The sequence below is a fragment of the Lampris incognitus genome, chromosome 18 (assembly GCF_029633865.1).
Source record: "Lampris incognitus isolate fLamInc1 chromosome 18, fLamInc1.hap2, whole genome shotgun sequence".
Classification (NCBI taxonomy): domain Eukaryota; kingdom Metazoa; phylum Chordata; class Actinopteri; order Lampriformes; family Lampridae; genus Lampris; species Lampris incognitus.
In genome coordinates, this window is record NC_079228.1 from 13,433,572 (window position 1) to 13,460,046 (window position 26,475).

The window sequence follows — 26,475 nt, forward strand, 5'->3', positions numbered from 1 at the left end:
CCACAGTGATGATGTATCGTAACCTATTGCTGAAGTGAAAGTGACCCAAGTTTTCGGACATCTTGTTTTTGTTTTCTCATGCATTTGGTGAAACGTCTGTGTCCTGCAGCGACTGGCTCAGAGCAGAATGCAGGGTGTGAATGACGCAGGTGTCTCTTTACTCTTGTGTCCTCCTGTAACAGAATGAATATTACTGTAGGTTGGACTTCCTGTGGAGGAACAAGTTCAAGAGGGAGTGTGAGGAGATCGAAACCATGGAGAACCTCAACCGCGTGCTGCTGGAGAACGTTTTGCCCGCCCACGTCGCCGAGCACTTCCTGGGGCGCAACTGGAAGAACGAGGTGGGAATTTTGTTTGAACAGTCAAAATCACGCTGTCCATTTGTTACCCGGGGTGCACTTTTTTTGGGGAGGGGGGTATTTTTCTCCCCAATTGTATCTGGCCACTCTTCCGAGCCATCCCAGTCGCTGCTCCACCCCCTCTGCCGATCCGGGGAGGGCTGCAGACTACCACATGCCTCCTCTGATACATGTGGAGTCGCCAGCCGCTTCTTTTCACCTGACAGTGAGGAGTTTCACCAGGGGGACGTAGCGTATGGGAGGATCACGCTATTCCCCCCCAGTTCCCCCTCCCCCACGAACAGGCGCCCCAACCGACCAGGGGAGGCACTAGTGCCGCGACCAGGACACATACCCACATCTGACTTCCCACCCACAGACACAGCCAATGTGTCTATAGGGACGCCCGACCAAGCCGGAAGTAACGCGGGGATTCAATCCGGCGATCTCCATGTTGGTAGGCAACGGAATAGACCACTCCGCTACCCGGATGCCCTCCAGGGTGGACTTTTTTCTGTAGCTTGGCATCACTGCTATTTGACCCAGACGACACATTTGGCTGATGTCTTCTGTTTGGATGGTCTTGGTTTGTTATTAGGACCTGTATCACCAGTCATACGAGTCTGTGTGCGTGATGTTCGCCTCCATCCCCGACTTCAAAGAGTTCTACACCGAGTCCGACGTCAATAAGGAGGGACTCGAGTGCCTGCGACTTCTCAACGAGATCATAGCTGATTTTGATGAGGTAAACAGTCGATCGTTTTACCTTGAATCCCAACAGATACCGAAAAATAAGGTTTTTGTGCAGGATAAACTGGCAGATTCATCCAACAGTCTAAATCAAACACCCACTTCCATGATGTTGTGTGACAACCTGTGGACAATGACGACCAGCAATTGGCTATTCGTAATTCCTCGATTTGCGAATATAGTGAGTATGTGCCCTCTTCTCTTTCTTTGGCTCAGCTGTTGTCCAAGCCCAAGTTCAGCGGAGTGGAGAAGATAAAGACCATCGGCAGCACCTACATGGCTGCTACTGGACTCAATGCAACACCGGGACCAGAGAGCACACAGGCACTACATCACCACACACACACATACACACACACACACACACACACACGTCTGTTGAGCCTCACACTCCTTTCATACTCGGCTCCATAAATATTCACATAACCACACAATGCTGAATAGTTTTTTATCTACACTTGATATTAAGTGACAGAATGATGAAGGTTTTAAAGGTTGAAGTTCCAAATGTCGTCTTTAATTTGAGGTTATTTTTAGCCAATTATGGAGGAGCGGGCAAAGAGCGGCAGTCCTTTCTGTAAGCGCTGTCCCAATTTAGGATGCCAAAAGTAATCTACTAGGCAAAATACATTTGGAGTTGTCTGTAATATAAGGGGTTCTCCTCCTCCTCTGTCAGGAGCACGACAGACAGTACATGCACATTGGTACCATGGTGGAGTTTGCCTTCGCTCTCGTTGGGAAGCTAGACGTTATCAACAAACACTCGTTCAACGACTTCCGCCTCAGAGTTGGTGAGAACATTGGTTCGGGTGATGCGTTTGCAGTAACACGTTCCGCTGTGTTTTCGGGAGCGAGGGTCAGCGTTGTCTGTGATTTTTTCCCTACGATAGGAATCAACCACGGGCCGGTGATTGCAGGGGTCATCGGGGCTCAGAAACCTCAGTATGACATCTGGGGGAACAGTGTGAACGTAGCCAGTAGGATGGAGACCACCGGGGTACTGGGAAAAATACAGGTGAGGCCGCACATCTCGCGACGGCATTATGCTATCGAGTAGCTAAGCCCAGCCGTTGATTTGACTGTCACTCGAGACGAGGCCACGTTAATGAGGCATTTTACAATATTTTGTCCACCCAGGTGACCGAAGAGACCAGTCACATCCTGTCAACGCTGGGGTACGCGTGTTCGTGTCGGGGTATCATCAATGTGAAGGGCAAAGGAGAGCTCAAGACCTACTTTATCCACACCGAGATGACCCGAACTCTATCGCAAGGGACCATGGTGGCCTGAACATGTCGAACAAACACACACACAAATGCACCCAATAAACACAACAAACACAAAAAGAGACTGCTTAATTAGTAATCTGTAATTACCCCACCAAATAACCAGGTCCCTCCCGTCTGTCCACTCTGGGTGGACAGACGGGTGCTGAGAACAACATTCTTCCTGTGCAACCCAAAACCATGTAGAGCAGGCCTGGTGTATATTGCTATTGCCTTCAATGCTGCACTTTAGATTGGTGCAACGCCCCGAATGTGTCAAGGACGTCACACGGTGGAGTCTCTGCCCTTTCTAAAGGGGGGGGGGGCTGACCGAGGAGAGCCCTGTTAAAACCAGAAGACGGTACAACAACCCTTAAGGAAAGCAGCGACCCCCCCTGTACATACGTAGTGGTGTGGAGCTAACTATAGCGTGCGTTGCTTCAAAACCGTGTGGCAAAAACTGAACTGCCTTGCCCAGCTACGTGTTCTTATTAGGTGGCAACATGAGCGTTCCTGTTCCAGTTTAGTACAAGATAGTTTATTGTCATTTTTTGAAGCATTTAATACCGAAAATTGCCAGCGCGGTAAAACCTGTGAGTTGTAAGGATAGCTTTAGACCTGTGTTTTTGTCCCACTATAGATGATCTCAGGCAGAGGAGTCTACAGCAAACTGGAGATTAAAAGAAAATCACCTGAAACCAAACCAAACCAAACAGTGATGTTTACATTTTCACTGCCATCATTTTGTTATTCATTAAATATTTGTATATAAGTCGAAGTCTTCTTTTGTTGTGTCTTAATGATGGGCTTTTTAAATGCAAGTTGTACTGGGGGAAGGCATGGGCTGCCATGAAGATCCGGTGAATGTGCACATAAGAAAGGCAAGTGATGATTTAAAGTGACGTTATCGTACCCAATAAACAGTCCAGAGTGCAAAAAAAAAAAAACAAATTCTGTGCATTCACAGCTCTAGCTTTAATGTTATCTAACGTATACATATGTAGTAGCCTATTGGGTTAGTCGTAGCAGCCTCCTGCCTATTTCAATATTATTGTTTATCCTGGGGTAGTCCAACCTTGGTGGGTCATCTCGGGTTGTCCTCTGTGTGGAGTTTGCATGTTCTCCCCATGTCTGTGTGGGCTTCCGCCGGGTGCTCCGGTTTCCTCCCACAGTCCAAAGACACGTAGCTCAGGGGAATCGGCCGTACTAAATTGTCCCTAGGTGTGAATGTGTCGGCCCGTCCAGGTGTCTCCCTGCCTGCCTGCCCCCCAATGACTGCTGGGATAAGCTGCAGCATCCCGCGACCCCAAGTAGGATAAGTGGCTTGGATAATGTAATATATTGTACACCAAGCATCACTCAAACATTGTGTTGGGAAGTGTGTTTTTCAACCCACTACTTTTCCATCATTTATATATCTACCATTTTAGCTAGCTGACAAACATGTCTACCGGCTTACCAGTTATGACAACCTATTGCCCATGCTTATCAATTAGCAGACAGAGCTTTCTGCCATTTACAGGGGGTCTCGTGTTTTTACTTAAATTTTGTTTGTGTAAATTTTCTACAAAGTTTAGGCTTTGTGACTGGTACAATTTTCAAGATGACGTAAAACCGAAATAAAATTGACATTCTAAATGGATCCTTATGGGAACTAGATGTAAAAGTAAATTAAATGCAGTAAACTGGATTTGGGGCTTGGCATGAATCTCACTGGATGAATCTTATTTTAAGTGTTGCAAAACTCATTCTTATCTTGTAAGGCTTTAGAGACCAAATACATATTTTAGGATTTTCAACTTTATTAAATTGCTCCTAAGGTGTGAAAGTGTGTGTGAATGTGTCTGTCTGTGCCCTGCGATGAACTAGCGACATGTCCAGGGTGTTTCCCCACCTTCCACCCCAGTGAGCGCTGGGATAGGCTCCAGCAACCTGCAACCCTAATTAGGTTAAGCGGCTTGGAAAATGAATGACCTTCAACTTAAAGACATCTTCACATTTCCACTTTAGTTGGGTATTTTTCTTCTCTCTGCTTTTGAGAAGCTGTCACCTGATCCGGCCCCTGGTGCCATTTCTTTCAGCAAACAGTTTGCAAGGCAAACATTTCGGAGGGCCATTTGCAAAATAAGTTTCTTTGCTTACAGTGTAGTGTTTAGCAATAAACAGGACAGGTACTCATAAAGCCATGTTTTTAGATGTCTGAATCTGCACCGAGCATCACAGTTACACTGTAATTTACCTGTAATAACAGGTAAGCTCTGGTAGAAACTGAACACACATGGTGGTATAACAGCATATAACCGTATAGATAGGGTGTTATATGCTGGAGCATGATGCACGTATGTTTATATATTTTATTATTATTTTACCTTCTATTTCTATTTCATGTTATGTATCTTGTTGGGCGGCACGGTGGCACAGTGGTTAGCGCGGTCGCCTCACAGCAAGAAGGTCCTGGGTTCGAGTCCCGGGTAATCCAACCTTGGGGGTCACCCCGGGTCATCCTCTGTGTGGAGTTTGCATGTTCTCCCCGTGTCTGCGTGGGTTTCCTCTGGGGGCTCTGGTTTCCTCCCACAGTCCAAAGACATGTAGGTCAGGTGAACTGGCCATACTAAATTGTCCCTAGGTATGAATGTTTGTGTGTGTGTGTGTGTGTGTGTGTGTGTGTGTGTGTGTCGCAGCCCTGTGATGGCTTGGCGGCCTGTCCAGGGTGTCTCCCCGCCTACCGCCCAATGACCGTTGGAATAGGCTCCAGCATCCCCGCAACCCTGGGAACAGGATAAGCGGTTCAGCTAATGGATGGATGGATGGATGGATGTATCTTGTTAGTTTTTCTTCACTGGAGTGTGAGTGTCGGTAATAGGACCCAGTTTCCCCTTGGGGATGAATAAAGTATTTCTGTATTGCTACGAAACAAAAATATCAGTGTCGGTATCGGTCAAAATGACTGTGGAAATGATCAGTTATTGGATATTTGCAAAACTTTCAACATTCAGTGTCTTAAAATTCACTACACCACAACGCTTGAATGTAAAACGTCTGACTGTATTCATGGTGATAGAATTCCTGCTGAAGATTTAAATGGGGACCACTGATCCATACCCGTCTGCCACATCCTGGGTGATGCCATTTTTCCGGAAAAATTCTTTTTGCACATGTGCCACACGGACAAACTGCTTTTCTGACTGGTAACGCTCAGGGACTGGCCGCCGACCATACTCTGAAGAGGACAGTAAAGGTACAACTCTGGACTTCTCCTGAAAGTGAACGGGACAGGGAGACAGAGAGCCAGATGAAATATAGACAGAGGTATTCATGCAGATTCCAATGTGAGAAGTGTGATATGAAAATGTTGTAATTTACACTGGGAGCCACTCAAAGTCCTGAGAACCAACACATACTCATCGTTTACAGGCTCATCAGTGTGTGTGATTTGACCACTATCTCTCTGCTTTCAGTGACCCAGAAACATACATAGAGCTTGTTTTCTTGATAAGCATAATTACCAGACACTTTTAGCCTGCTACCCTAAAAGCAACACCTGAATTACTCTTGATAAGGACCACTGGCCATCACACCAGACCAAGGCCCACACAGCTGACCCCCCCCCCCCACACACACACACACACACACACACACACACACACACGTGCATGGATGCAACTGGTACATCAACAATGACAATATTATGGAGCTAGTATAGCAATAACAGGTTTGTATTATGTCTAGAAATCAGCAGGTACTTCCCAATTCAATATCATAGTGATATTTTAGCAGATCCATAATTTTTCAGACATAATGATATACCTGATTTGATATCGTTATTTTTTTTAAGGCTGCCCCCTCTCTTTTCTATAGTAAAATATGAAAAGTGCGCCTCTGGACTGCAATTTTCAGTCTGTGCCACAGATTTTCAATGGGGTTGAGGTTCGGCCTTTGACTTGGCCGCTCCAAAACATTCACCTTTTTTGTTGCTGAGCCATGCCATTGTTGCTTTAGCCTTGTGCTTAGGATCACTGTCCTGCTGGAAAGTGAACCTTCTCCCAAGCTTCAGTTTTATGGCAGACTGCAACAGGGTTTCTTCCAATATTTCCCTGTATTTAGCTCCATCCATTCTTCCCTGAATTTTTTTTTTAGTGCCTGCAGATGAAAAGCAACCCCATAGCATTATGCTGCCGCCACCATGCTTCACTGTAGGGAGGGTGTTTTTAGGGCATGAGTAGTGTTAGGTTTGCGCCACACATAACACTTCGGGTTTTGGCCAAAAAGCTCAACTTTTGTCTCATCTGACCACAAAACCTTTACCCACATCCTAACTGGGTTTCCCTCATGCTTGGTAGCAAACTCCAAGCGTGCTTTTATATGTACCGTTTTGTACAACAGCTTCTTTCTTGCTACCCTCCCATACAGCCCAGATTTATGGAGAGCCCGTGTTATGGTTGACTCGTGCACATTTACTCTAGTTTCAGCCACAGACCTCTGAAGTTCCTTCAAAGTGATTGCAGGATCATCTGTGGCTTTCCTCACCAGCTCACATCTTGCTTGGACACTTCGCTTTGAGGGACAGTCTGTCCTACAAAGTGTCCGGATGGTGTGATACAGTGTCCACTTTCTGACAATGGATCCAACACTGTACCGTGGGACATCCAAACACTTGGATATTGTTTTGTACCCCTTTCCCACCTTCTGCATTTTAATCACTTTGTCTCTTACTTCAGTATTATGCTCCTTCGTCTTCATTTTCTGATGGAGTTCACATCCGGCTAATGAACTTTACACAGAGTGCTTTTTATACCCATAAACGAGACCGTTACTTTAATATCTTACAGGTGCACACTAATTATGTCCAATTGTGTTAACCTGAGATTGTTTTAGGAATAATTTGTCATTTGTGTAAACTTGGAGCTTTCAGAGCACAAGGGGTTGAATACTTATGCAAGCACTATATTTTCATTTTTAACTTATTAATCAAAAGTCAGTGAAACATAACGTATTTTGGCTTTGGGAACATGCTGTTAGAGCTTAAGGGTTCACAAAAGAATATTGTTCAGGAACAGATGTATAATCCAGAAATTAGTGATGAGGGGGTTGAATACTTTTGCAAGGCACTGTTAAGTGCATCTCTAAACAAAGCATGGTTAAAAAATAAGGATTGCCCGATTGCCTGGGGCAAGTAAAACGCCATGTCGGGCTAGTAAATCTAGCAACTCACTTGCCCAATCAGGCAAGTGGTTAAAAAAATAAAATAAAATATAAACTTAGCACAAAAAGTAAGGAAATGTGTGTTTGGTAGATTATTTCTTTGTTGTAACAATGCTTCTTGGCAATAAATCTTATATCAGGCACCTGATTGTCAGCACCTGGGGTGCCAGAAGCTCAAAACAAGAGTCAATAGCAACAGCAAAATAAGCTGTTTGGCATCGGCAGAGAAGATTTGGCAAATTTTTCATGGGTGCAACCCACATACTCAGCTATGCTGCTCATCCCACAAATGCATGTTCCTTACAAATGTGGCCCCATTTAAAAGGGAAATAAACAGGCTTTCCAACGGTACAAGATTTATTGCCAAGAAGCATTGTTACAACAAAGAAATAATCTACCAAACACACATTTCCTTACTTTTTGTGCTAAGTATATAATAAAATAACATAAAATGTTTCAATCATCTTTTTCGATCATTGTCGTATCATAAATTATGTTCTCGGGGGTCCGGGTAGCGTTGTGGTCTACTGGGTTGCCTACCAACACGGGGACCACGGCCTCGAATCCCCGTGTTACCTCCGGCTTGGTCAGGCGTCCCTACAGACACAACTGGCCGTGTCTGCGGGTGGGAAGCCGGATGTGGATATTGATCGCTGCACTAGCGCCCCCTCTGGTCAGTTGGGTCGCCTGTTCGGGGGGACGGGGAACTGGGTGGAATAGCGTGATCCTCCCACGCGCTATGTCCCCCTGGCGAAACTCCTCACTGTCAGGTGAAAAGAAGCAGGTAGCGAGTCCACATGTATCGGAGGGGGCATGTGGTGGTAGTCTGCAGCCCTCCCCGGATCAGCAGAGGGAGTGGAGCAGCGACCGGAACGGCTCGGGAAATAGGGTAATTGGCCAAGTACAATTGGGAAGAAAATGGGGGGGGGGGGAATAAATTATGTTCTCGTTATGTGGCACACAGTATAGCCCCTCTCCTTGCACGGATCGGAGAATACTGGCACGCACCGTTGGCCTATCAAGAATTGAGTAGGCTAGCCATGGGGTGCATTAGCTGTCAGACTTGTCACTCATGAGAAAATGGCTCGGATAAAGACAAATTTTATTAAGTGAAGCGCAAGAGAATATTTCGTTTCGGTCTGGTCAACTCTGCACTATTCTATAAATGTTGTATGGCTATGATTTAAAAACAAAGGTAGCTGAATGAATTTTGATTAAATGTTGTGAGTGGCAGGCCGGGAATTCTATTAGGATTAATGAACACTATCCGTTTGTCTCTCTTAAGGTTTGCCATGGTCATATTTGACAACCTTTGGGAACCATTCTTGGAGGACCAAAGAGCTGCCAAGTTCCCCAGTGTGCTGGAAGACTCCGCCACTGATGTGAGCATCCATGACCTTGAGGGAGTTTATGTCAGGATCCTGAAAGACGGGGAGCCAAAGAATGTGTTCTTGGCAGTAGAAGAACTCCACCATGCCACTGCTGTCGGACACTGTGCAGCTGTCTCCAGCATCCCGCGACCCCCAACTGGGGTAAGCGGCTTGAATAATGGATGGATGGATGGATGGATGGATGGATGGATGGATGGATGGATGGATGGATGAAGAAACATTTGTTGATGAAATTTGTTGTTTCATAAACAGATGTTTGATTGTAGTTAAAAAAAATTGACAAAATTAACTTGTCACTCTGTAAACAGTATTTCAGAAAGTTGGCCTCCCCAGAGTGGAAGCAGAAGTTAGTAGGATTCAGATCCGATGGAGACTCAGCGATGTCGGAAGGTGTGGGGGGGGGGCGTCTCTACTCTACTCCGGGAAGAAGTCCCCCACCTCATTAACAACCAGGGCTTTGCCCATGGACTACAACTGGCAGCCATGGATGCCATAAACACGGATGACATGAATGAAGTAAGTGTTACCGCATGAATTAATTTCAAATTAATTTATGTTTAACCCAGTAATGTTTTATTTATTCTTCTCTTCATACAGGTGACTGGGCTCCTCAAAGGCCACTAAAAACAGTACCACTATTCGCCTAAAGCCTGGAGAGAGTTCAAAGTGCTAAGTGGGGTCCTCCAGCATAAGATCTGGTAGCCGAGCAATCTAGGGGGAACAAGGGGGCTCCTGCATATGGAAAGAGCTCTTCAGAGTCAGACCCTCATGAAGGACTATGCTGTGGTGTTGGCACATATGGAGAACACCACTGAAACCAGGCAAGTCCTTGTTGTGGCAAAGGGTCACCGATTTTTTCAATTTGCATTTGCAATACTGGGCTGTATTGTTATTATTGTACAACTGTGATGTGTGTGCTTTTTCCAGGTCTGCCAGTACAGACATGATCAGGAGAGCCAAGCAGTGTGTCCGGATCTTGAAAGGACTACAGCCACCTCCTGTTTATGGTCCTGGTACAGGATATCCTAAAAGTCAATGTTACTCTTTACACGGCTCGTGAGACTTTGTTTCGCGCCTCATATAGATCCACTGATAACAATAAGAACACAGCTATAACTTACTTCTATAGGTTCCGTTTGTGTCCTGTTTTAGCGCATTGAAATGAATTATCCAGCAGATGGCAGCATACTGAAGTTACGTCAAAGAACGTAGGCTATGTAACAGCGTGGGATCATGGGTAGACGTATAGCCTATGTGTGTAGCTTTGTATTTGCGAAACATTTTTTTTCATGTTGATAATACTTATGTATAATTGCATATGTACATGCATGCATAAGATGGGTTCCACTCCCAGCCTTACAAACTCACAAACAAATATTATATATTTTAATAATGCAATGTAATGATTAATTGAGAATAAAAAGAGATGTAAGGATGGAAAGCATGGCACTATGTATTTTGTTTAAACGTACACAAAGATGGTAAATATCTTGAGAGTAATGATAAAAAACACCTGAGTTATATCTGCAATCTCTGTGGCTCTTTGAGGAATAGTCTTACTCATAAGTGGCTCTCCTAAGAAAATTAGTGAGTACCACTCCTAAAAGTTTTGAGCTGGTCAGTTTTCTCATCTTAGTATAGTGTAGATTAGTATAGTGTAGTGTTAGTATTAGTGATATTATCATTCTTTACAGTCTAAGTCTGAAGCTTCAGGAGGACAATGTTACACTCCCCAAGGCCTTACAGGCCTTTGAGACTGTCACTAGCATGCACTCAGCAGCTGGGGGGAACCTTGAAGGCTTTCTTCAGGACTCTGCAGAGGGCCAGTTCCATGCAGTGCAGCATGAGCTTTAGCCAGGAGAGCAGGGATAGATCAACAGGTAGTAATTGGAAAAGGGAAAATAAGAGCACTTGTTGAGGGCGTCCGCATAGTGTGGCGGTCTATTCCGTTGCCTGCCAACACGGGGATCGCCAGTTCGAATCCCCGTGTTACCTCCAGCTTGGTTGGGCATCCCTACGGACACAACTGGCCGTGTCTGCGGGTGGGAAGCTGGATGTGGGTATTTGTCGTAGTCGCTGCACTAGCCCCACCTCTGGTCAGTCGGGACACCTGTTCGGGGGGAGGGGGAACTGGGAGGAATACCATGATCCTCCCATGCGCTATGTCCCCCTGGTGAAACTCCTCACTGTCAGGTGAAAAGAAGCGGCTGGCGACTCCACATGTATCGGAGGAAGCATGTGGTAATCTGCAGCCCTCCCTGGATCAGCAGAGGGGGTGGAGCAGCAACTGAGACGGCTCGGAAGAGTGGTGTAATTGGCTGGATAAAATTGGGGAGAAAAGGGGGGAGGCGAAGAGCATTTGTTGATATAGTTCAATTAGCCTGTTCCTAAAAGGGGTCACTCAATCATGTTCACTGCGTGACATGTTTTAATTGCACATTGTCCCTGCCTTTAAAACATCCATCCATCCATCCATTATCCAAGCTGCTTATCCCAGCTGGGGTCGTGGGGATGCTGGAGCCTATCCCAGCAGTCATTGGGCAGCAGGCGGGGAGACACCCTGTACAGGCCGCCAGTCCATCACAGGGCCGACACACGCACACACACACACACACACACACACACACACACACACACACACACACACACACACACACACACACACACACACACACACACACACATTCACACCTAGGGATAATTTAGTATGGCCGATTCACCGGACCTACATGTCTTTGGACTGTGGGAGGAAACTGGAGCCCCCGGAGGAAACACACGCAGACATGGGGAGAACATGCAAATCCACACAGAGGACAACCCGGGGTGACCCCCAAGGTTGGACTACCCCGGGGCTCAAACCCAGGACCTTCTTGCTGTGAGGTGACTGCACTAACCACTGTGCAACCGTGCTGCCTGCCTTTAAACAAACTATTTAAATTAAATTTTATGTTGATAGATTGAAGAGCCAATTCCTTGATGCAGTCATAAAAAGCATAAGGAGCCGTTTCAAAGACTGGAGAGTGACAAGATAGATTCTTCAGACAGCTGCCAGTTTGTTGGACCCAAGGGAGTGGTCCGCAGAGGAGGCCAATTATGGAGCAGACCATCTCCATGTCATCACAGACCACTTTGCTGACATACTGGACAGGGTGGGCTGTGACAGGGGTCAGGCAAGGCACCAGGAGTGGCCGAGCGCTAAAGTGGTGATCAAAGCGCTGCCCCAGGTCCAACAAAGCAAGGTATGGGCAGACTTTTTAACAGAACCTGATAGGCTACAGAGCTTCCCCAACCTGCTGATGGTGGTGGAGCTGATCCTCGTGCTTCCACTACCCACAGCTGCCTGTGAGCGTGGCTTCAGTGCCATGAAGCACTTTAAAACAGATTGACGGCACAACCTTTCAGCTGAAATATTGTGGCAACTGCTATACAATAGTGTTGAGGGGTCAGCAGTTGCCAATTTCGATGCGGAGCGTGTTGTACAAACAAGGCTGTCGGTAGGGCAGAGATTACATTAGTGTAATTAAGATTTGCATTTGTATGGTTTCATTAGGTTTTTCTATGCGAAGCATCTGCTATACCCTGTTCACTCACTCACTCACAGTTAATGAGTCCTTCTCTGGGGAGATGGACAGGGGGATGGGTCATACCATTTTCTTTCTCTTTTTTTAAAAATGTATTCCTGATTTTTCCCTATTTTCTCCCAATTTAGTGGCCAATCGATCCCTATTTTAGTTCAAACTCCCACCCTCGTACTGCATGCGTTCGCCAGCTGCATCTCTCCGGCCGGCAGTTTCGAAGGAGACGCCTCCCCACTTCCGTGACAAGGCGACTCCAGGCCGAACCACTGCTTTTTCCCAACACACCCAGAGACGCATTCATGTGACGAACACAAGCCGACTCCGCCCCCCTCCCGAAGACAGCGTTGCCAATTATTGCTGCTTCGTCGGGTCCGGCCATAGTCGGATCTGACGAGACCGGGGCGCGAACCCCGGTCCCCAGTGAGTAACTGCAGAGACCGCTACACCACCACTGACTGCGGGGGGGGGGGGTCATACCATTTTCTATATGCAAGAATGTTTGTTGCTACACATCTATGACACACTGTGTCCTTGTTATGTTTCGTCTGCTTAAAGATTAAACATGGTGATTAACTATAGTCTTTGTTGTTATGTGATAACCGCTAATACAATATGTAAAAATTGACTTCGGGCAAGTAGATTTCTGACCCATTTGCCCGACCGGGCAAGTGGGGGAAAAAAAACATTAACGTTGAGTCCTGCAAAGCTCAGCATCATCCTCCGTGAATGGACGGGTCAAGACACTTGCCATGAGGGGGGTGTGTGTAATATATGATGTGGTGGAAGCCATGTCTAGTCAGTCAACAACTTTTATTCTGTGATCTCAGTACAAACACAGTAACACAACAGGAAAGTTACAGTGCCGCCTAGCAGTCACGCTGAGTAATGCACTTCTTAAGCAAAGTTACAGTGCCGCCTAGCAGTCTTTCGCTTTATTCTTTAAATCAGTCACATATGCATCAGCAGATTCTGATTTTCCTTGCACCCGAGTGAAGAACAGGTGCCTCAAATATGTCACACCTTTCCTTGGCTCACAATGTTGGCGGAACAGCTCTTTCAATCTATCATAGTCAATGCAGCTTGACTGATCTACGTCTTCATCGAAGTCAAGCGTGTTATATACCTTCATTGCTTCGTCTCCGGCCACGACATGGCGACATGGAACAGTTCGAATCTCTGGATCCAGACTCTCCAATTTTCCGCTAGATTTCCTTCTAGACTTAATGAGGTCGGAGGTTTCATCTGCTCCATTTTCTTCCTTTCTTTGGTTTCTTCAAGTTTTATTCTGACACCATGTAATATATGATGTGGTGGAAGCCATGTCTAGTCAGTCACGCTGACTGAGTAATGCACTTCTTATTCAAATACACTACAGGGTGGTATAGTAATTTGGTGGTGTAAGCCCAAAACATCATTTAGGACACCAGCTATCCCGCTCATGTTCTGTTCTCACTCCTTCCATCTAAAAGGCATTGCCAGAGCATCAAATCACACATCACTCGTCTCAGTAATAGTTTCTTCCACAGGCAGCCAGGTTGCAGAACAGCTGACGCAACCGTATGCACATTAGTTGTGTTATTGTGTACTGTCTACTACTACTACTACTACTACTCTTTTGGCTGCTCCCGTTAGGGGTCGCCACATCAGATCATCCATTTCCATCTCTTCTTGTCCTCTGGATCTTCCTCTGTCACACCAGCCACCTGCATGTCCTCCCTCACCACATCCATAAACCTCCTCTTTGGCCTTCCTCTTCTCCTCTTCCCTGGCAGCTCCATATTCAGCATCCTTCTCCCAATATACCCAGCATCTCTCCTCCACACATGTCCAAGCCATCTCAATCTCGCCTCTCTTGCTTTGCATATCGTGTACTGTATATTGTGTATATAATGTATGAATTGATAGTACATAGTCTATGTAGGTCTGCACTGTTCTTTCTTTCTTTCTTTCGAGATGGCGTGTCCTTTGTTCTTGTGTCCCTTGTGTAAAGGTAGGGAGAGCAAGAGCACAAGGATTTCACTGTATTCTACCCATGACAGTAAAGTTTAACTCGGTTACCTCTTCATAAACGTGTAGCCCTCTGCCGTTGCTGTGTTTCCTGTCATCGCGGTGCTGTCTGCTGTCCCAACCCTCGGCCCACTTGAACAGTCGGTCATATACAAGGACGTCTGAGGTCTGATGGGGGGGATGAAGACACACTCTTCAGTTCTGACATGCTCTTAGATTAACGGTGTCGTTTCTTACTGCCACTTCTAGTATGTCGAAGGAAGCGACGGACAACCGTGAGACAACCGAATGATGGAGACTGACCATTTAAACCTGATTTATCTCACTAGTTAGTCATCTGGATTCAGGCGAGACTAGACTAACGCGACCACCGGCACCCAGTCACTAACCGTTAGCTCACCATTTCTTAGCTAACGCCGAGCCGTTTACCTTGGACTCGCTGTTGAAGTAAGTCGTCTCTCTCGCTTCGCGCCGACGGGGCGGGATGTAGCTGTAAGCAGACAATGTGGAAATCGGCTTCGTTTGCGCCACGGCTGATAAATCCATCTTAGAAAACGTGAAAAGTGTTTGCTAGTTTAAAAAGTCCGCGTTAAAACTACAGTTTCCAGTCGCCGCCTCGTTCGGCCGAAGACCTCCGTTCCGGCGTGCACGGTTGCTAGGTAACAGCCCGTCCCTCCCCCCTCAGCTATTCACGCTGTGGGCCGCAACACGTTCCTTGATGTGAATGGGCCTCCAAGGCGAATGGATCCAATGTCAAAAGTCTATCTATCTGTCCATCCTTCTTTATTTCTGTCTGCCAGTCCATCTATCAAGCTGCAGCAACTCGTTTCTTACACGGTTGGTCAGTGTGTTTCTTTACCCCCCAACCTCCCCCCCCCGGTCCCTTCAAGGCCCTTTGTTGCATCTACTGCGTGACCCTGTCACGATTCCTCCAGTCAGCTCATAACCTCAGTCAGTCATTGTCTCCCATAACCTCAGTTATTTCAGTCCCAGTTCATCCAGCTCATAACCTCAATCGTTGTGTTGTTTTTCCTGTTTTATTTTGAAGTACTCATCTGTCTTGTCTTTTCAGTTCTGTTAGATGGGACTGTTGGTCCAAGCCCCTCCCCGAGCGATGTGTGTGAATGGTACACCCCAGCAGGAAATGGGGATTGGGGTGTTATGTCATATTAAGGGGATGACAGTAAAGCAGTCATGCATTGTACATATGTTGCAGTCTCTGTAGTGATTATTTACACAAACATGCAGGGGTGGTCAAAGTACTCAGAAGCTATACTCCTGTAAAAGTATAGATACATAATTAAAAAATGACTCCAGTAAAAGTAGAAAGTCCCCCATTCAAACATCACTTAAGTACAAAAGTATCCGATTTAAAATGTACTTAAGCACCACAAGTAAAAAGTAAATATTCAAATTAACTGTAAATAGCCATAATTAAGCAGACCAATTGTTTTGGCAGTGATATGCAATGCTTTAATTGAATATGAATGACAACAAACATACAGATCTACAGTCCAGGCCCCAGTGCCCCACCCCCCTGATTTACATTACAGTCATTCAGCCAATGCTTTTATCCAAAGCAACTTACAATAAGTGCGTCATTTAACGTAGGAAATCAGGAGAACTACTAGTCATTAGAGGTCATAAGTGCATCTTCTCTCTGAATAAGCATCTAAGAGCAAAACCAGTGCTGAAGTAAAAGCTCAAGAAAGAGATTTTGTTTTTTTTAATGAAGCTCTAAGAGCAAGTAACAGGGTAGTAGTTCTTGAAGAGGTGGGTTTTCAACCTGCGCCAAAAGATGGGCAGCGACTCCGCTGTCCTGACATCAGTGGGGAGTTCATTCCACCACTGTGGGGCCAGGACAGAAAAGAGCCGTGACCGGGTCGATCGGCAGCAGGGGCCTCTGAGCGACGGGGCAACCAGGCGTCCCGTGGCAGCAGAGCGAAGTGGTCGGGCGGGGGTGCAGGGCTTGACCATGGCCTGGAAATAGGAAGGAGGTGTTCCTTTCACTGCCCTGTAGGCTAGCATCAGAGTCTTAAACTGGATGCGAGCAGCTACTGGGAGCCAGTGTAGGGACATGAGAAGGGGAGTTGTGTGGGAGAATTTAGGGCGGTTGAACACCAGATTTAATTCAAATCCTACAGTAGTACAATCATGCAGATCAGAACACCGTGAATAAGTGATAAGATCAGAACACTGCAAATAAGAATTTGTTAGATTTGCAATCATAAGGGACAATGAAGCAACTAAAATAATGTTTATTGTGAATTAATCTGACCATCAGCAGTGGATAGTCAGTGATGTTTTCCTGGACAATAGCGCACATTTCCTTCTTAATTTCGCTTCACTTTCGCACGTTCGACTGGCCAAACCTTGCGCCTGAGGGCGGGACTCCTAGCAGCCTGACTGACAGGCTAACCTGGCCAATCCTATCGCTCGAGGGTGGGAACTGCCCCAGATTCAGCCTAGGAAGAAAAAAAAATATTCGCGTCCGGGTCATTGCTTGCCGCGAGAGCTCAATTTTCTTCACCTGCTGCTGCTGTCGTCTTCCACGGTAGCAATGGCGTGCTGACTCGGGCAGGCGGAGTTAGTATTGTAACGTGCATGGACAAGTAGACACGTTGGTCCTTGCCTAACGGGTCTGACCCTTTAGTCGAGCGGTTAGCGATGTCTCCCGCGGTGCGGGCGATACGGGTTCGCGTCCCGGCCGCGGCAGTTCCTGTGGTTGCCTCCCGAATTCGCTACAGTATGTTGGCAAAGAGCTTTACCAGCCAGCGCCTGAATTAGTTCAGGAAGAATACGGAGGGAGATGAAAACCTCCAGATACTGAAAGTGGTAGTGCCGGACCACCGTGAGGAAACTCCCCTAGCAATCAGAGAATACGGGTCAATCCGGGATGAGATCAGTGCACAGGACGGAGTGCTTTTCATAAATCAATGAGTGTAAGTTCCAAAATGACTGCGCGCAGAAATGCTGAGACGCATCCACGCCCGTCATGTAGGAGGTGAAGCATGCTACAGACAGGCCAGAGACACACCTGTACTGGCCCAACATGCAAGGTGAGGTCAAGGACTGTGAGTCAGTGCTCAGCATGTAATGAATACTCACACGAACAACAGCGAGAAACAATGATGTCACATGCACTTCCCACACGGCCATGGCAGATCCTTAGAAGGGACCTGTTCAGACAAGCAGGCAAAGACTTACTGCTCATGGTAAACCATTACTCCAATTTCTGGGAAATGGAGCTGCTCCCAGATCTCTTGGCAGAACCCACAGTACTGAGGTGCAAAGACCAATTTGCACGGCACGGGCAGCCTGACCAGGTGATTACAGACTGTGGATCCCAGTTTGGCTGTGAAACATTCAGGAAGTTTGCAAAGGAATTGGATTTTGAACATGTTATGTCATCACCCAAGACACCCAAAATCTAATGGGAAAGCGAGTCGGTTGTGACGATAGTAAAAAGCCTATGCAAGAAAGCAGCCAGTGCGGGTAATGACCCATGGATTGCCATTCTACAGTGGAGAAACACCCACAGAGGGCATGCATAGCAGTCCAGCACAAAGACTAATGGCTCGGAGACTTAAGACTCCTCGCCCAGTCTCTGGCGCACTTTTGTAGCAAAGCGTTAACACAGGAGTCCCTGAAAGGCTGCGGGTTAAACACCAAATAGCCACATTCTGGTACGACAAGTCGGCCAGAGATCTGCCCGAGCTGCCTATCGGCCAAGACATCAGAATGAAGCCTTTACGTGGAGACAGGACAGGCAGGTGGAGGAAAGGAGTGTGCCTTCAACAGGTGGGCCCCAGATCATACCCGATGGATGTAGACGGGACACACTACCGGCGCAACAGGGTGGACCTGAGACCAGTGGAGAGGGGGGCTCTGAGACACCACCCTAAGCAACACAGCAAGCAGCACAATAGTCCAGCCCAAACCACAATGGGTGAGGATAAGGACGATGACACTGTGGGCAGTGACACAAGCGACCAAGAACTCAAGCCGACCAAGCAAACTGACCTGCCCCAGCCCATAGGCAGCTCACCACTCACAGCGCACTACAGGCCAGCTAGTGGCAGGTTAGTGAAAGCGCCAAACAGGCTGAACCTGTAGAAAGGACTGGATTCTGGGTTTTGTTAAAGTTAGAAAAGTTGAAAGAGGGGGATGAAGTTCTGAATCTGGAAATATTGAAAGACTTAAACTCGGTGGTGGTTACTCTTACGTTGGAGGTACTCAGGGAATCGGCTATTTAAGGGTTAAGGTTAACTACAAAAAGGGAGACGTTAGACGGGACTGTTGGTCTAAGCCCCTCCCCGAGCGTTGTGTAATGGTACACCCCAGCAGGAAATAGGGATTGAGGCGTTACGTCATATTAAGGGGACGACAGTAAAGCAGTCATGCGTTGTACATACGCTGTGGTCTCCGTTGTGATTATTTACACAAACAAGTTCTTGCCCCTGGTTTTTGCCATCGGTCGTATTTACACACCTGTCCCCCATTAGCTCCCAGCTGCCTCCCTGGTTTCCCTGTTCCCGCCAGATTGTCTTGTGTCTACAGCCAAGTAATCCAGCGTTCACGTTCTGCATGTCCACCTGGTTTTGGGATCTTTGCCTGTTTTCTGGACCTTGTTTATTTCGCCTGCCCTCGTCTGATCCGGTCGCCTGTCTGGAGTGATTCCCTGTGTACTGCCTGCTTCTAATCATTAATATGGCTGTTACTGTAACCTCCCTGTCTGCGAGTCGTGCGTTTGGATTTTCGTCTGCCAGTTTAGGGAAACGTAACAGACTCTGGCAGCAGAATAAATGTATTACCTTGGGCAGACTATGCCTACGGCAGTGTAAAACACTCGACTCAATTATGGGTGACAAGGGAGCTCAATTTCAGGCTTTTAGATAACAGAATACAAATAACCATCCAGTCCCTCAGCTTCATGTAAAGATTTAGACATAATGTTTAGTACTGCCAGACGATGGGCGACTACTGCATTACCCATAATGCACAAACCGGATGTAGCGGAAGTAGTTAATCTGACGGGACCGCGCGGTCTACCGCGAGTGTATAACTAGCAGGACAAAATTTAAACAAGCAGAAGAATCAAACTACCAGACAACTGAGTGTCCCTGGCGTTATTCTTTATTGGACAGACAGTCATAACAATGCACTTCTAGTTTATCCTGACAAATGGGAGTCCGATGAGCAACTGTGGCCGGTAAAAGTTTGAAACTGTTACAAATACAACGTTTGCCCATGCGTGGTTACGCTTCTGGTGTGGGAAGATGGCGGCGCGAACTTTGCAGTGGCCTCACCCGGTACCGACCATGCAGTGTCTGTGTCCACGTCCGCATCTAAGTTTGTTTTGTCTTCGTTTGATGGCTGGGAGAGATTGGTCTGCTGCGTCCTGTGGGCTCAGGGACCACAGCCCTGATCGGAGCTCTGCCCGAAGAGGTGACACCAAGGGCGGTCTGGCAGGACGTGGAAGCGGGGCAGGCTAAGCTAACTGCTAGGCCCATGCTGACCGGCAGTTCTGATGACACCGAGGGTAGTCTGGCGGAGGCCTTGCCTAGCGTTGACTGTGTTTTAGTGTCATCGTGTGGAGTGCGGGGAGGTGTGTCGAAGGTGTCTGGCTGGGTGCCGCATCCGGTGGGCCCAGGGACCACGGCCCTGCTGGAGCTGTGCCTGAGGAGGAAACACCGAGGGTGGTCTGACAGGACGCGGAAGCGGTGCAGGCTAAGCTAACTGCTATCCCATGCAGACCGGCAGTTCCGACAGTCATCCTGGCTTGCTTTCGTCCTCTGGGCAGTGGAATTTGTGGCCTGTGTTGAAGAATGGACTGTGTTGTTAACTTTTTTTTGTATAGTTCTCTGTTTTTTTATTTTTTTGGTGGTGTCATTTTTGGGAAATGTTTTGTATTTGTGTCGCACTGCTGTGGGCTGAGGGGGAAATGGAATTTCATGTCTTTTGTGTACGCAAGTACATGAAAGAAATGACAAATAGTTCCTGTTCCTGAATGTTCCTGATTTTATTTTCGCCCAGTCACGAAAAGTCGAAAATTTTGCTCTAATATGTCTAGGAACTACACAAAAATTCAAGTCATTTCAGCTTATTTTGTAGCGCAACAGAAATGGCAAATGCATAAAAAAAGAATAGGTTGCTCATCATCGGCTCGTATTAGTACTCTGTGTGTGTCTGTCTGCACGCATGCATACACACACACACACAGATCTACAGAGGAGTGTAAAATTATTAAGGGTTTTCTGTTGCCTTATTCCTTGTCTGTTCCGGTCCAAGCCATATTAGTGTTAAAGCGATACCAGCCTTACCCACAGTCACAATGACCCTGTTAACATTTCACCTTTTCCCTCTTAATGGCCTGTAGGTTAGCTGATTTGACACATGCTTGTGTATGTGTGTGTGTGTGTCAGTCCCACCTGGTGTTACTGTTCTCTCCTTCCACATAATTATGGTGGAGCAGCAGGGGGCGGCCAATAAACGACACCCCATGCTGGGCAATGAGATGGCCCAGGCCGCAGGACGGCACATACACACTCAACTAATTTAGACCCTTCTCAGCCAAGCTAAAATAGAACGATAACAAAGACTTTGGTGCAATAGCTGGCATTGTTGTGTAAGTCAAGACGTTTCTGACAAGTGTGTGTGTGTGTGTGGGGGGGGGGGTTCTATGTACAGGCGGAGTTGTCTTCGTCATCCGTAGCCTGTGCTGACATAAGTGAAATATTGCTATTTGGTTAGTCTCCATTGGAGTGACGCACTTGGGGTCAAGGGGTCAGCTGATGCTGCCCTGCCAATGGCTCTGAATTATTAAAGGGAACTACCAGAGTTATTGAGCCTTTTGCTAGCCTCTATCATTCTGCCGTCAAAGTGCGTCTTTTTTTTTTTGTAATTAAACGTCACTTCACTTTCCCCTTCCCGGATCGTCTTGACCCATGGTGGGTGCGTCGATATCCCACTGACAGGCAATCCTTTAGAAGCCATGTCCTGTAATAGCACAGTACCCTACTGCACATTCGGCGGCTTTCTTTAGGAAAAGCTCCGGCATTCTTCAGTAAATGGCTTACCCTGGATTGTTCCTTCAATGATTTTTTTTCTCTCCAATAAATGTCTCCTGATTTTGGAGACCAGAAGAAAATGACAGTGATTTTTTTTCCCACACAACACTTGGAGCTATTCAATTGGGCAGTGACTTTAAGACTGATTTGTAGGTCTCGTAGGATGTTTTTCCATAGCAGTAGGAGGAACTGTTCCAGACCAGGGGACGTGTTCGTACCTCTAGAAAACTGGACACAAACCACAAAGTGAGCCAAACTGGTTTCCGATTCATTGCCCTGTGATGGCCTGGAGGCTCTGATGGCCTGGCGGCCTGTCCAGGGTGTCTCTCTACCTGCCCCCCAATGACTACTGGGATAGGCTCCAGCATCCCCACGACTCTGAGAGCAGGATAAGTGATTTGGATAATGGATGGATAATGGATGGATAGATGGATGGATGATTTGGGAGCAGCGGCCCAGGCTCACCTGTCTGATGTCAGATAAAAACTGGTGTCATATCTGAGACATGCTCTTTATTTAAGTTTGTTCAGTGTGGACTAGCTTACAGATACTGTACGGGTACAATATGAATTGAGAATGTCCTGGTAAACTGTGTGAGAGACGAGGTGAATAAGAATTGAGAGGAGAAGAGGTCATCTTTTAGGGGTGATGCTTTTCTGTTGCACTGTTCTGTCCCCTGCCTCACTATCTGGCAGGAAGAAGGGAAGCAAATTGTTCAATAGGATTAGCTTTCCCTCTGCTGGACAATTCTGTCAATGCATTACTGTCTTCAGTCTAAAACGATGAACTAAAAAAATAAACTTAAAAACCATTCAGTGCAGATTGTTTAACTGTAAATTCTTTAAAATGGAAAGTTGAAAGTCAATATCATATATTTGCTGCGGCAACAAACTGTGTCTTGCAACCACAGCCTGCAGCACATCAGAGGTAAAAACTGCTTACGTAAACTCTCTTTAGATTGACTTTGCTCCCGCAAGAGCCAAGAGGTACAACAATATTATAACAATTTCAGCACTGAACGTAGCTGTTTGCGTTCACCTTTCCCCAACAGATCAGCTGGAGATGTTGCCATGATTATGGGGTGCCACACTGCTGAGTCTGTACCTCCAGTTATTGTTTTCTTTTTCTTTGAATATATAGATCCATACAAATTCAAGTTACATCAGTTATTAACAGAATGTTGGTATGTTCATTGTTGCTTACACCAACGGTACACAATCATTAATGTGCTGTGGGGGCTTTTTTCCAAATTGTGCTAAACAGCCCGGCTCTGCTGGCATTGTTTGCATTAAAAGGACATGAACTAGGGGGTTTTCTTAATGTAGTCACCTTTGGACATCATCAGTAGACATCATTTGTCTCCACTGTCATGTGGTGTTGCTTTGACAGGGATCATGAGACGACATAGGAGTTTGCAGGTACTAGTTCATCAACCTACAACGGACAGACACACACACACAGATCGGGGCTGGGCTTCTCCTGAAGTCCACCACCATCTCCACTGTCTTCAGGTGGTTTAGCTCCACGTTGTTCTGGCTGCACCAGGAAACCAGGTGGCTCAACTCCCATCTGCAAGCAGACTCGTCGTCCTCAGAAATTAGTCCAATGATGGTGGTGTCATCTGCAAAGTTGAGGAGTTTGACAGATTGGTGTCTGGAGGTGCAGCCATTTGTGTAGAGGGAGAAAAGCAGCAGGGACGAGCTGCAACCTTGGGGGGCACCGGTGCCGATGGACCGAAGGTCCGAGACATGCTTCCCCATCTTCATGCGCTGACTCCTGTTGGTCAGGAAGCCAGTGAGCCACCTGCAGGTGGAGCTGGGAGAGTCTGTCCTGGAGGAGAGCAGGGTAGATCATCCCTCCTCTCACCCCATTACATCCATTGCAGGTTCGCAGCAGCTCAGAGCATCTCACAACAGAGAGGTAGCTAATGCTATGAAAGAGGTATGGGTTAGGTTTAGGATAAGGGTAAAAGCTGTGGTCAGGGTTTGGTTAAAGGGCAGTTATAAGCTGTAGCTTCCGCCCGATCAAGGTTGGTGAAATAGTGGCTACCGGGGGCCTGCACATTACAGCAAAATGTAAAGGCATGCTTGTCCTCTCCACGATAGGCTGAATCCTCAGCCAGCCTGTATGATCGTTTAAAATATAGCATGAAGTGGATTTCCTGGACTGCCTTTCATGTTAGGAGAGCTTTAACGAATGTGTGACTTGTAAAGGTCAACGAGTGTGTTGAGTCTTAGTCATTGTTGCCCATTATAATGAAATTTCATCAGTAAATCAGAATAAAATGCCAATTTTCAGGATTGCTGCTTTTGTATGTGAGAGTATTTGATTTTAGTGAGCTGCTCCTACAATGTGCTTAGACACACATAATTATAGATGAAATTGTTATGAGTATGTACATAACATATACGTATGCAGCTAGAGCATAACAACCAACGAAGGGCAACTATAGGGATCATCTAACTAACATGCAAAAGCAGCTATGATTTGTGGAATTTCTATGTATATAAAAATGAATGCAAATACAAAATAAAATCAACAGTGTCTATGGGTATAAGAGGTTAAAAATAGCAAAAGAAAATAGCAGATACTGAAGTATTCATGTTTAGGAACACTGCCTCGAAAAGAACATTATACACAAATTGAGTGAATATTGTGGGTATGTCCCTATGTTCTGAATCAGATGTAAACTAGATCTATACAGATAGTGTGAGGCTAAAAATGAATAGATGAATAATGTCTGGGAGCCTTGTTGGATGCCAGCAGTAGGGTGTTGCAGTCAGCTGTGGGTGAGGGGCAACAGGAGAGGATGGCAGCCAGCAGCAGCAGTAGTAGTAGTAGTAGTAGTAGTAGTAATGAGTAGTGTTCTCATCAGTGGAAGGACTCTGTGTTCCCTCCTGGACCATATCCACTTGGCTTTAAAATGAAAAGGCCCGGCCTGTCACTAAGCACATACAACCAAAAGCTATGGATTATCGTCCTGTAATCCACAAGCAGCAGCCTTATCCAGATGACACTGATGTTGCTTGCAGCAAGAAAGGATGCATCTTAAAGCCTCGCACCATGGAGCAACAGCATAACCTGGATTCAGGGTTTCAATCAACGTGAAGTAAAAATCTGAAGTTGGGACATATGAAGGAAACACTCATACATTCCTCCATGGCCCAAACACACACACACACACACACACATACAATAACCCCTACAAACATGCACACACTCACTTCACCACACTCGAAGCAATATAGGACAAACTGCACAAAAATTTGATCTCCCGGGGGAAAAAAAGGATTAGATACCATGCGTGGTACAAGTGGTATTAATAATCGTTTTAAAATTCTTATACTCAATATTATCAGAGGAATTCTGATGGTAAAAAAAGGTCAGATTCTGTTCCGCACTCAGTCGCAAAGCTCTGCAGAGGAAAAGTGGAAACGGCAGAGTCCATCACAGGCAGTGATCTGCCCCCCATGCAGGACATTTACTCCCGGAGGCGCTTGAAAAAGGCCCACAAGATAATCAGGGACCCCAACCAACCCAGACACAAACTGTTCTCTCTACTTCCATCTGTCAAGAGGTACTGGAGCATCAAGTGTTGGACCAACAGGTTTCAAGACAGCTTTTACCTCCAAGCCATAAGACTCTTAAACGGATCACTCGACTGCCCCTTCACAATTGAAAATGCACACTTAAGCTGGTCATTATGGTTGCTGTTACTGACTGCACAATCTGCCATATGCACAAGTTTACTGTTTACCACCGCATTACTACCCTTACTATTCTACAGACACTCTACTGTAGTACACAAAGTACATGCAAAGTCTGCACTGACTGTTTTTGCACATGCATCCTGTTCTTGCACTTTGATTCCTCGAAGTACTTTCATAAGTATTTTCATTTTCCACTTGTGTGTTGAGCCAGCAAGACACGTGTTTCATCATGAGAATAAGTGTAAACCTACTTTTCATCGATGACAAATACAACTTGGAACAACTGGGGCAGGTCAAGACGCGTCAGTTCCGATTTTAACCTGCAGGTGGCACCAGTTACACAGCTCAGGTTTAAAACCAATGGAAAGAATACCGAGTTAAGGTTTAAGAACACGTTGGAGTTTGTCAGCGAATAAACTCAAGATTCACTGTTGTTGTTGTTGTTGTTGTTGTTTTTTTGACCTGATCAAAACGCAGCCTCCTCTCCTGGTAAACTAAAAGTCATGATTTCTATCTGAGGCTAGGTTAAATGCCTGTTCTACATAAACACCCTTGCAAGTCACTCCATGTTTAGATGAATCATATTCTTATCCCCCCACACACACACAGAAAAATGGGCCATCCTTTCCCAACTGTAATTTATAACCTATTAGAGTACAAAGAGATAATCTGCATGATTACACAAATATATCATTCATATTCCGTAAAGAGGATATCACCAGTGATCCACTCCATACGCCCAATTTTTCACTTGTACTTTGCAATTTAATGACATTTTAACTCCCCAAAACCCCCGTGGGTTACACACACACACGAAGCATGGAGTGAACGTCTGCTCGTTTCCGAAGGCTCACGGAGATCCACCGAACAGCGACCCAGCCCCTCCCGTGGCCCACCGCCCCCCCTCCTCCTCCCAACCACAGTCACTCTCTTTTCGGTTCCTCTCCGAGGAAGGAACCCGGCGCTCCGGCTGTTTATTTATCGTAACGTTACGCAAGATGGAGGTCTGCTGATGGCACCGTTAACGTCCAGGAGTCATCAGAACGGGCCGCGGGTCTCTACCGACGCTTTCGCAAAGGACAGAGCCGACTCGGTCGTCTTGATACGGTGAAAGGAACCCGTTGGGGGGGGTGGGGGGATCTACTTTGGGGGGGGGGGGGGAAA

General features: G+C 46.4%; 2 protein-coding genes across 2 annotated transcripts in view; one reads left to right on the plus strand and one right to left on the minus strand.

Moving 5' to 3' along the window:
- adcy2b (adenylate cyclase 2b (brain)) overlaps window positions 1-2,519 on the plus strand; it is a 49,561-nt gene extending 47,042 nt beyond the window's left edge. Inside the window, exons 21-26 of the mRNA XM_056298411.1 lie at window positions 183-341; window positions 937-1,083; window positions 1,305-1,412; window positions 1,765-1,879; window positions 1,979-2,103; window positions 2,226-2,519. Coding sequence (XP_056154386.1) covers window positions 183-341; window positions 937-1,083; window positions 1,305-1,412; window positions 1,765-1,879; window positions 1,979-2,103; window positions 2,226-2,378 — 807 coding nt within the window. The 3' untranslated portion in view covers window positions 2,379-2,519. The remainder of the gene's footprint in view (window positions 1-182; window positions 342-936; window positions 1,084-1,304; window positions 1,413-1,764; window positions 1,880-1,978; window positions 2,104-2,225) is intronic.
- Window positions 2,520-5,430: 2,911 nt separating this feature from the next.
- On the minus strand, window positions 5,431-15,080 carry cfap90 (cilia and flagella associated protein 90). The gene is made up of 3 exons (XM_056298967.1): window positions 14,961-15,080; window positions 14,583-14,699; window positions 5,431-5,610 (listed from the first exon to the last, which is right to left on the minus strand). The coding sequence occupies exons 1-3, from the start codon at window positions 15,075-15,077 to the stop codon at window positions 5,431-5,433; spliced, it is 414 nt and encodes a 137-aa protein (XP_056154942.1). The 5' UTR covers window positions 15,078-15,080.
- Between the last annotated feature and the right edge of the window lie 11,395 nt (window positions 15,081-26,475).

Coding starts and splice junctions, on each gene's coding strand:
- cfap90 (XM_056298967.1), bottom strand. CDS start 15,077: ATGGATTTATCAGCCGTGGCGCAAACGAAGCCGATTTCCACATTGTCT. Junction 14,700..14,960: donor ACTTCAACAGCGAGTCCAAG/GTAAACGGCTCG, acceptor CCCCCCCATCAG/ACCTCAGACGTCCTTGTATA. Junction 5,611..14,582: donor GGCTACACGTTTATGAAGAG/GTAACCGAGTTA, acceptor GTTCACTTTCAG/GAGAAGTCCAGAGTTGTACC.